Source organism: Mesoplodon bidens (assembly GCF_964165515.1).
Source record: "Mesoplodon bidens genome assembly, chromosome: 15".
In the NCBI taxonomy this organism is placed as follows: Eukaryota; Metazoa; Chordata; class Mammalia; order Artiodactyla; family Ziphiidae; genus Mesoplodon; species Mesoplodon bidens.
The window spans coordinates 84,199,149-84,209,345 of NC_138171.1; the positions used below are offsets into that span (position 1 = coordinate 84,199,149).

General features: G+C 62.5%; 1 protein-coding gene across 1 annotated transcript; it reads right to left on the minus strand.

The window, feature by feature from the left end:
* Positions 1 to 226: 226 nt before the first annotated feature.
* FSCN1 (fascin actin-bundling protein 1) lies at positions 227 to 9,979 on the minus strand. Its single transcript, XM_081257871.1, has 5 exons — positions 9,032 to 9,979; positions 2,749 to 2,905; positions 2,532 to 2,653; positions 2,116 to 2,283; positions 227 to 1,650 (listed from the first exon to the last, which is right to left on the minus strand). Exons 1-5 carry the CDS (start codon positions 9,861 to 9,863, stop codon positions 1,448 to 1,450), a joined length of 1,482 nt encoding a protein of 493 aa, XP_081113997.1. The 5' UTR covers positions 9,864 to 9,979; the 3' UTR covers positions 227 to 1,447.
* Between the last annotated feature and the right edge of the window lie 218 nt (positions 9,980 to 10,197).

Sequence of the window (10,197 nt, forward strand, 5' to 3'; positions counted from 1 at the left end):
TGGGGTGTGGATGGATGCACACAAAGCCCCTTGCAGTATGGAAAGGGAGCACCCAGGCCCCGTACCTCCAAGCTCTAGTCAACGCACACCTGCCAAGGCAGGAGGAAGTTCGCTCTGCTGATTTGTGTGGGCCTGACCTCTAACTCAGAAACCTGCAGGAGGGTTCCCAGGCCCACCCCTCCCACCTGCCTTCATCCCGCCCCCACACACACACACACACGCAACCTCAGGGGCGCAGACTTGCGTTAACTTTATTTTGCTCTTTCCAGTCTGAAGCTACTATCATGGGCATTTAGAGTTATACAAATGACACTTACAAAAAATAAAAGACCAAGACACCCAGAGTGAGATGCATGGTGGACACTAACCAGAGGGGAAGGGAACTGGCAGGGGCGGGGCTAGGAGCCAGCGACCAGGGGGCTTCCACGGGGCTCCCGGCTGAGGGCAACGCCCAGCTTCATCCCACCAAGACCCGGGAGTCCAGTCAGAAGAGGAGCACCGATCATACCAGGGGCCCTGGCTGAGGCGGTGAAGGGCCCAGCACCACCAGGTGGGGACACAGGCCTGGGGCCCAGGCACATGGGAGGGAGGGGGCCGGTGAGAACCCCCTGGGAAGGTGGAGGCAGGTTCTGGATTCAGGGAGGCACCCCACCTACCCCACCACTAGTGGGCAGAGGGCACTGAGGCCCGGAGATGCCGTCAACACCACCCCCCTACCAAGACCCCTTGAAGACCACTCATGGCTACAACCAGGCTCGCCTGGGGCTCCCCCAGCAATAACATTTCACTGAAAAGAAAAAAGTTACTGATTTGGTCATTTTTTGCTTCCAGTCAGGCCAGAGTGAAAGAAAAGAGACAGGAGCAGGACCCCCGGACCACAGCAGGATGTGTGTGCAGTGGCCAGGCCCGGGCGGCCACCAAACCAGGCCTGCTCCACTCACAGGGGCCTGGAGCCAGCCCCGTCCTGTCCACCAGCTGTCCTCCTGACAACACAGGGATGGCGCTCCAGGGGGGCCACCAACAGGCCTGGGGCAAGAGCTTGGCTCCCGGGAAATGGGGGAGGGGGAGGTTCAGGAGGGGACAGGAGATTCCAGTTACACGCCCCGCCGCTCCCAGGAGCTCGGGAAGGCCTCCAAGCCCCCCACTCCTCCTCGGCCTCTTCGGGGAAATAAGGCTCAGAGTTGTCTGAGGTCAGAAGAAAGAAGTTCCAGCCTCGCCCAGGGCAGAGAAGAGAGGGCGGAGGGATGTGAAATCCCTCCAAGGACCAGGTCACAGCCTCTGACCTGCCCAGGGGAGACCATGTGGGACAACAGGTGAGGGCACCGTTTGCTCTGGGTTTCCAGTTTGAAAGGCAAGGGGCTCGCCACCCACAGCAGAGCCCACCTGGAGAAGAGAGTTAGCAGGGCGGGTGGGGCAGGGTGGGGAGGGGGCTGCCGGCGGCGGGGCCCTAGTACTCCCACAGCGTGGTGGGGTCGATGGTGTCCGCGCAGGCCTTCAGGACCCCCGCGTGGTCCCCCTTCAGGTAGTGCCCGCCCACCTTGATGGCCACCTTGTTGTAGTCACAGAACTCGAAGAAGAAGTCCACAGGGCTGTCGCTGCTGCTGGTGACGGAGGAGTCGTTGCCCACCATCCAGTACTTGCCTGTGGAGTCTGGAGCAGGGCCAAGGGGGGCCCCATCAGGCCCTGCCTGAGCTCCGCTCCCCACCCTCCAGTCATGGCTTCCAGAATGGGGCGGGGCGGGGGTCTGTGACATCCACCCAAGCCTCCGGCCCATGCTGGACTGGAGTCCCTTCCCCCGCCTCCCACCAGAATTTTGGTCCCACAACTCGTGTGTGACCCCTCCCCTGCCCAGCCTTTCCAGAATCCCGTCTCCCTCTCTAGCTCTATCTGGGGTGGGCCGGACATCTCCCTCCTGTACAGACAAGAGGGGAAGGGGCTACCCCCCAGCCTACAGCCTCTGGTGTCCAGATGGGGCCTGGCCCAAGCCACATCACAGGGTGGCCAAGCCGAGCCCCAAAGCCAGGCTCAAGTGGGGCAGGGGTTTGCTCTCTGTGTCCAACATTGGCCCCCTGAGCCCAGGGGGCCCCACCCAGCACTGCCCACAGGAGAACCTGCCTTTGATGTTGTAGGCGCCGTCTCTGAACTCCAGCTGGAAGACGTCGTAGTTGGAGCGGTTGGCGTCCAGGGTGCCTGTGACCTTGCGGCAGCCAATGAAGCCGTGCTCGCCACGGAACACGATGATGGGGCGGTTGATCAGCTTCATGAGGAAGAGCTCCGAGTCCCCTGTCCCAGGAGGTGGAAAAGAAGTGAGCCTCATGGGGTTGGGGGTGCCACACCCAGGGTGTGGCTCAGAGAGGGAGAGCGGGAGTCTCGGGTCACACAGCATGCCAGCCCTAGGGTGAGGCAGGGTGGTGCCAGTTTGGGAGGATGCCCAGCACGGGGCAGGCTTCGGGTGGGGTTCTTAAGTGACCACGGCATACAGTTAGACCCTCCAGGGAACAAGGGCTTGAGGTGTGCCCCCAGGTGGCTACCTGCCGTCTCCACCGAGGCAGCCAGCTGGCCGTTCTTCTTGGCCGTCACAAACTTGCCGTTGGACGCGCGCAGTATGATCCTCTGATCACGCCACTCAATGTCAAAGTAGCAGCTGGCATCCCTGGGGGTGGCGGGACAGGGTCAGGCGAGGCCGCCCCACAGGAAGGCCAGCCTGGGCGAGTGCGGGCAGTGACAGGCGGGCAGCGGGGCACTCACTTGGTGGAGGCAGTGGACTGCACACCCCCGGTGGCCGTCAGCGTCCAGTACTTGCCCGAGTGGGTGCGGAAGGCGCACTTTTTGGTGTCGCGGTCGATCTCCAGCTGGAAAGTCTCTTGGTCGGTCTCTTCGTCCTGATTGGCCGACAGGTCCATACCTGCGGGGAGAGCCTCCAGCTAGTACAGGGACCCCCATGCCCCCCCAGTGCTGGCTGACCCTCAGCCCTGCCCGCACACACCAACACAGCGGGGGGCTGCTGAGACCCCACAGTGTGGCTCAGACCCCTTGGCCTTCACGTCAGAGGGCGGAACCCAGGATCCCAGGCAGGACAAGTCAAGGGCCAAGGCCAGCTAGGTCCATTTACACATCACGTTCTCTGATTACAGAAGCAATACCTTCCAACAAACCAAGTGCAAAAAGATATTGTAAAAAAAAAAAAAAAAAAAAAAGATATTGTAGAACCAACTGGGAGACTCTCAACATGGTCCAGGATTGGAGAGCATGGATTAATTATTGTTAATCATGTTGTCATTATGTAAGAAAATGGCCTTGTTTTTTAGAGATACAAACATTTTGAGATGAAACGCCCTGATGTTAGGGATTTGCATTAAGTACAACCAGAAGCAATGAATAAAGGGCCAGGGAGCTAGTGTGGCAGAATATTGCAGCTGGGGGACTCGGTATAGGGTAGTTCATGATACCCTTCCTGCTTCTGTATACGTGTCAAGAGAGTCACAGCACACGTTCCCTTCAGGGAATTTAGAAAACTCATAAATGCGAATTCACACACACCCCCATGCCCACCACACCCCCAGAACGCCACTGTGAACGGCGGGTGACCACACACTCCTAGCCTTTTCCCCGTGCGCTCACATATGCATTTTCTTGACCTGCAAGTGCATGCATGCTACAGACCTTGATTTGCAAATGATCTGCCTAACACATTTACACGTTTCCATGTCCCTAAATCGTCTGTGAAGGGGGTGGCTTCCAGAGTCTTGCTCCCACAAGCTGCAGCCATGTCATTCTGCACATCCGTATGGGCTCCTCCAGATAAAACCTGAAGGGGGATCTTTGGTCCCAACAAGTTCACATCCCCAAGCGCCATGGATCCTAAGAGCCTCAGCAGCAGGGTGAGTTGGGCCTTGAGGCCTTTTGAAGCCAGGATCAGTGGCGGGCGGCAGGTGTTCTTTTAGATGAGATGAAGCTGGCGGGTGGCAGAGGCTGGTGGGTGGCGGAGCCTGGGGTCTGAGCACCCCCAGGCCCTCCCCCAGGACCCATTCTTAGTTCTCCAGCCGCCACCCAGAGGGCCTGAAAGGTGTCAGCCCCATGCTAACCAGGTCTCGTGTCCCATGTCAGCGCCACCCCATCCATCACAAAGGAGAATGAGGCAGAGAGGTGGTGCCCTTGCCCAAGGTCACCCAGAGAGAAAGCTAGGGGTCCAGGGCTCTCGGGAGGAGAGATGGGCAAACTCAGGCCTCCTGCCATGCCCTCTTCCCCAACCCTCCCTCCCCTCTGTGGACTGGTGGATGTGGCCTCCACGGGTCACTCTGAAGCAGACCCTCACAACGCTTGGGCTTGACCCTCCAGGCCCCCTGGGTCCCCTTAGCCACAGTGTCAGGGATCTGCTGACTACTGAGGCCCCGGGGGTAGAGGTGAGCTCGATCCACCATCACGCCCCAGTGAAGCACAGGGCGAGGATCAGCAGGGGCTGGGCCTTCTGGATGCCCGAGCCACCCAGAGGACGACCATCCTAAGGCCACACCCAGGAGCACAATGTGGGGCTGGGGTCCATCCTTGCTCAGACCTCGCCCAGCCACATGGCACCACCTGCCCAACACGTGGCAGGCCGGCTGATGGGAAGGAAAGCACAGACGAGGAGGAGCCCCACCGGGCACACCTGGGCAGCAGAAAAGACAGAGGGGGCTCCCCAGAAAGAGGGGCAACGGGGGCAGGGAAGGGCCCCGAATGGCAGGCAGATCTCTAGCACTGCCCAGCCTACCTGACATAACAGAGGCTTGCCAGTGAACAAGGCGCTCGCCAGCCTGCCCGAGGACAAACACAGCAAGTGCAGGGGCTCCTTTTCAATGAGGCTTTGGTTCCTGAGAGCTTAGCCAGCCCTGCGCTCCTGTGGACAACCATAGGCTTGACTCCTCCCAGCAATTCCAGAGTTATTTCGAGGAACAAAGGGAGGCTCTGCAGCGGCTGGTACCTCCCCAGGGCCACACAACCACCACCACCTGCTCAGTCCCTCAGACCCCGTCCCGCCTGGGTGTGTCCAGTCCTGGAACTGGTTTGATAAACAGGCCTAGGCCAGCCCGCAAGGTACGCAAAGCCGGGGCCAGGCGCCCTTGAGTGCCTCCCCCCACGCAGCCTTAGTTTCCCTCTCTGCCTGTCAAAAGGGCCCGGTCTGAGATGGAAAGGATTTAGCAGCCCAGTGCCAAGTAGACACCAGGTCTTCCGCCCGCAATAGGAAGGGGTGGGAAGAGTATCCCCTCCCCATTCCAGTGGGGTACCTCCTGGCTCCAAGGCCCTGCCCAGATGGGAAAGGCCCCACTTGGAGTGGGGCCTTGGAGTCTCTAATTAGAGCTCGGTTACTATGGGAACAGGGTTTTCTTCGGAATTTTTCTTTTCATCAACAGCAGCACAAAAAACCTGAGTCACAGGCCCACAGGAGCCCTGAGGAGGCAGGAGATGCGGGGGCTCAACAGAGCCCATGGGCACGTCCCCCCAACCCGCTCCAGGGAGCACCACTGAGACACCGGGCCCTGGCATGTCCCTCCCCATCGTGGCTTTCCCCATCTCCAGCCTCTGAGCCATCCTGTACGGTGGCTTGGAGGGGGCACCCCCTCCCTGCCAACACACCCCATGGTCCCCATCCCCCTCAGCCTTAGCAGTCCGCATATTCCCCTGGCTTGCTCAAAGCAGGCACTCTCCACCACCCCGACTCAGTTTAAGGGAGGGGGCCCAGAAGCACCTGTGGCCTCCCCTCCCCTGCCCTCTTCCCAGTCAGCTCTTGCCACTACCTGACCACTTCAAATCCCTACTCCGTCCTTACACAAGCTGTTCCCTGGGCCTGAAATGCCCTGCCGCATCAGGAGGACTCTTACACATCCTGCAAAGCCCAGCTTGACCAGCCCTTGCTCAGCCAGCCTGCCTCACCTTCGAGCGGCTGGGATTGGGCACTTCCTGAGCATGGAGTCCCCAGGGCACAGCTGGCCAGATGCAAAGAGGCTGTGAGACCAGGTGGGAAGTGTGGTGAAGCTCTGCCCAGGGTCTGGCTGGAGCCCAGGGCAGGTGAGGCTCCAAAGTAGCATGAGTACTGCTCACTCAGTGGCCCTGCCATCCTCTATCCCTGCCCAAGCCATGTCCTCACCTGTGTGGTCACAGCTACAGCATTTCCCAGGACCTGGGATAGACATGTGCCATCTGCCTTGTCACATCAGCTCTTGGGACCCCCACGCCCTGTGGCCGATCCTGCCTCTAATGTAGGCTGTGATGGCCTCCTCCCAGAAACACAGCCTGGCCAAAAAGAATGTGCCCAGGGCAGCCCTGGGCGAGCCCTTTACAAATAGGGAAACTGAGGCCAGAGAGCAAGCTGCTGCAGCTTCAGCAGGGAGCAACCCACCCCCACCAGGCCCAGCCTGTGCAGGCCTACGGGGAGGATGATTCACTTCCCCCAGCCAGCTAAACCCAGGATGCTCCTCCTTCCTGGCTGGCGTTTCCCAACATGTGTCGGAAGCACAGCTGAAGCCTCCTTGCCACGCAGGCCTGTCCAAAATGGCCTCTGCAGACACACCCCCCAAGCTCATGCCGGCTCCAGGTCCTCTGGTCATCCTCCACCCCACAAAGAAGACCCGAGGTCAGCCAACATCAGAACGAGATGAGGACCCCAAACTCTGAGGCCAGTGTAGCTCCACTCTTGGCTCCCAAAGCTCTCTTCCCTTTAAAGGCACAGATGAACCAGCAGCTCTGCTGGTGCAATTTCCGTCTCCTCCCGCCCCATCAGCTGGAGTCACACCATGACACCACCAGCGAGCTTCACTAGAGAGGAGAGGGTACTTGCCCAGGCTCACCAGTGCCTGCCAGAAACACCCCCAGGATCTCTCTGCTCCTTTCTGGCGCCAAGGGCTAGGGCCAGGGCCACCCGTTCCTGCCACACCTTCCCCAGGGCAGGTGCTGGATGCAGCCCAGCAAGCATGGAGCATGCCTGCATTGATGAGCACCCAACTTAGGTCCTGTGGCCCTGCTGGCTGTTCCAGTCCCATCTACCAAGCTCACAAGCTTCTCTTCAGCCACACTGGGCTTCCTGCTCCTTCCTGCCTCGGGGCCTTTGCACAAGCTGTGCCCTGTATCTGCAACACCGTTCCACACACCTGATACATGCTACTTTCTATTCATCCTCAGGTCAGGTCAAGTGTCCTCCTCAGAAAGGGACCTCTCCCATCTAATCTGGGACCCTCATGTACTTCCTGGACCCCCAGACCTTTGCTTGACACCTCTGGGATGTTGCTCATGTCCCAATAAGAACATTGGGCTCAGCAGGGAAGGATCCAGGAGATGCCCATGTGCTCACCACTCAGGCCTCAGCATGTCTCACTTGGTAGGCGCTCAGTGTTTGCTGAATAGGTGGGGAGTCGTGCCCCACCTCGTACTGTGTGAGACTGGAAAGGGGAGGACCTGTGCCCCAGAGGCTGGGAGGCATCAGGGGGTCCAGATAAGAGCTCATTCTAGAGTCAAACCCAGTTCTTCATGCTGCTTACTTGCTGTGTGACCTTGGGCACATGGCTTCTCCTCTCTGGGCCTAAACCTGCCCATCTGTAGGATGGAGGAAATACCGCCCACTTCAATCAGCACACTCGGGTAGGAAACTGCCACGGGGCTGCGACCTCCTTGGCAGAGCCGGGTCAGGAGGGTGGCCGTCAGAAGGAAGTGGGGAGGGGGGGCTGGGCAATGACTGGGCTCCCATCCAGCTATCTCCAGAGGCTGGGGTCCAACATCTCGGCTGGGGGAGCCAGACACCCACAGGTTCCCCCAAAGGAGGGGCGAGGGCGCCAGAAGGAAGAGAAGCCGCCTACGGGGAGAGTCTAAGAAGGGAAAGAGGAGGGTTCACTTCTGGCGCGCAGGCCAGTAGGAAATGGCCAGGCCAGCGGGAGGCCCCGGGAGAGGACGCATCGAGTTGCAGCCAGTTGTTCCAGGCGGGAGTCTTGGGGGTGGGTTCAACCGAGGGTAGGGGGGCTTCCCGAGGGTGCCGGGCTGGGGTCTCCGGGCTCAGGCTGAGACCCCTCTGTCTCCCGCAGAGCAGAGGGTACCGGCCAGGAGACGCGCGACGGGCGCGGGGCGGAGTGCCTGGCGGGGCGCCATCCGCGCCACGCCGTCCCGGGGCTGGGGCGCGAGCAGGGAGGCCGCCTTCTGGGGCGGCTTCGGACGGGGCACTGGGCCTGGGGGCGGCGCGGGGGGTCCTCAGCAGGGGGGACCCGCAGAAAGTCGATTCCCTCCCCCGCCCAGCCGCATCTGGTTTTCCCATCTGCAGAGAAGGAGCAGGACAAAGGGGGCGAGGGAGGGCTTTGTCGACGAGCCCGCCCCCCTGCTCACAAAGGCCGCGGCCTCGAGCGCGGGGCGGACGCGGGAGGAGGGGCTGGGGGGGAAGGGCAGACACACTGGGCGCCCCCCTCCAGCAGAGGCCAACCCCTCCCAGCAGCCAGCGGAGGTGGAGAAAGGCCCGGAGGGAGGGGAGGTGGAAGCGCACCCTGCGGAGATCAAAGGCTACCCCCATCCCGCCCGCGAAAGGCGGCCTTCATGGAGCGGGGGCGCGCCCCGCGCCTGTTGCGACCCCTAGTCTCCGCCCTGGAGCCAAAGGCCCACTGCCGGGGGGAGGGGCACGAGGAAACAGGCGAGGGGCGTCCCTCCCCACGGGCTAGGCCCGCGGATGCGAGGGAGGGATCTGCGCGCGTAGGGAGGACCCAGATCAGGCCGAGGGTTCGGAGGGTGGCACAAGGGGCGGCCTCTAATCGCGGCCTAGGAGCCCCAACATCAAGGCGGAGTGGGGGTTATGCAGCGGCACCCAAGGATGGGCAAAGCCCCACCCCTCGCCCCTTCCCGGGGATCGGAGCGCAGGTCCCGCGGTGGGGTGGGGTGGCCCGCGCGCCCAGCGGGGGCGCACCGGGCGTCGCTCGGGATTGCAGGGGCGCCGCGGGCGAGAAAGGGCGGGAGGCTGCGGGGACTGGGGTGGGGTTCGCTTTGTGCATGGCCCAGAGAGGCGGGGGACGGCGTCCCCACTCACCCTGGCGCGTGGACACGTTCCTCTCGTTGGCCGCCTGCAGCACGACCTGGGCGCAGCTCTGTTCCAGGGCGAAGAGCTCGTCCTTGCCCACCTTGGTGGCCTTGCCCGCCTTGAGCGTGCCGCTGGGCCCCGACGGCGCCAGGTAGCGGCCTTCGCAGTCGCGGAAGGCCACCTTGCCGGAGCGGAACTCGAGCGTGTAGCCGGTGGCGGGCTCGGGGTGCGCCACTAGGCGCCCGTCGTGGCGCAGGAAGCGGTGGTCGGCCGTCTGCAAGCTGTAGCGCTGGTCCTGGAAGGCCAGCGTGATGAGCGAGTCGACGCCCCAGGGCACGTCGCGGTCCACTGCGATCTCGTCGGCCGGCCGCGCGCTCAGGTGCGCGTAGCGCTTGCGGGCCAGGCTGTAGATGGTGACCTGGGGGTGCATGGCGATGTGCACGCTCCACTTCTCGGCCGGCGACACGGTCTGAGCGAAGCACGACAGGCGGTCCTCGGTGCCGCCAAAGTAGCGCCGGTGCGCCTCGGACTGCAGCGACCAGCGGCCGTCGTCGTGCGCCACGATGAGAAAGCGGCAGTCGGCACTGGGCACCTCGTGTTCGCAGGTCACGTTGCCATCCTTGTCCGCCGCCAGGTAGCGGCCCAGGTGGCTGCGCAGGCACACGGCTGCGCTGCCCGCCTCGTCGGGCGGCTGTTCCAGCGTCCAGATCTGCTTCTTCTTCAGGCTGCTGGCCGACGCATTCACCTTGAACCCGAACGTCTCGGCCGTCAGGTACTTGTTGCTGCAGTTAATGAGACCGAACTGGATCTGCAGGGCCTCGGCCGTGCCGTTGGCGGTCATGGTGGCGGCGGGCGGGAGGCCGGCGCGGCCCGGGAGGTCGGTGGTGGGTCCCCGCGGCGGCGCCCTGCTCCTTTGTTCAGCTGCCGCCGCCGTGCGCTCACCCTCAGCAGCGCTTTACAAAGCCGGCCCGTGGCGCCCGAGCCCCTTTATAGGCGGGGTGACGTCAGCGTCGCGAGGTCCCGCCCCCGCCCCGCCCCGGGGCTCGCCGAGGAGGGGGCACCGGGGCCCAGGGAGCGAACTGAGTCTCGAAGGGGCCTGGAGGGGCGCGGGTGGGGGCTGGGCTCGCCGCGTTCCCTGCTCGGCCGGCCTCGGCAGTCCCCCCTCTTCCTCTTCG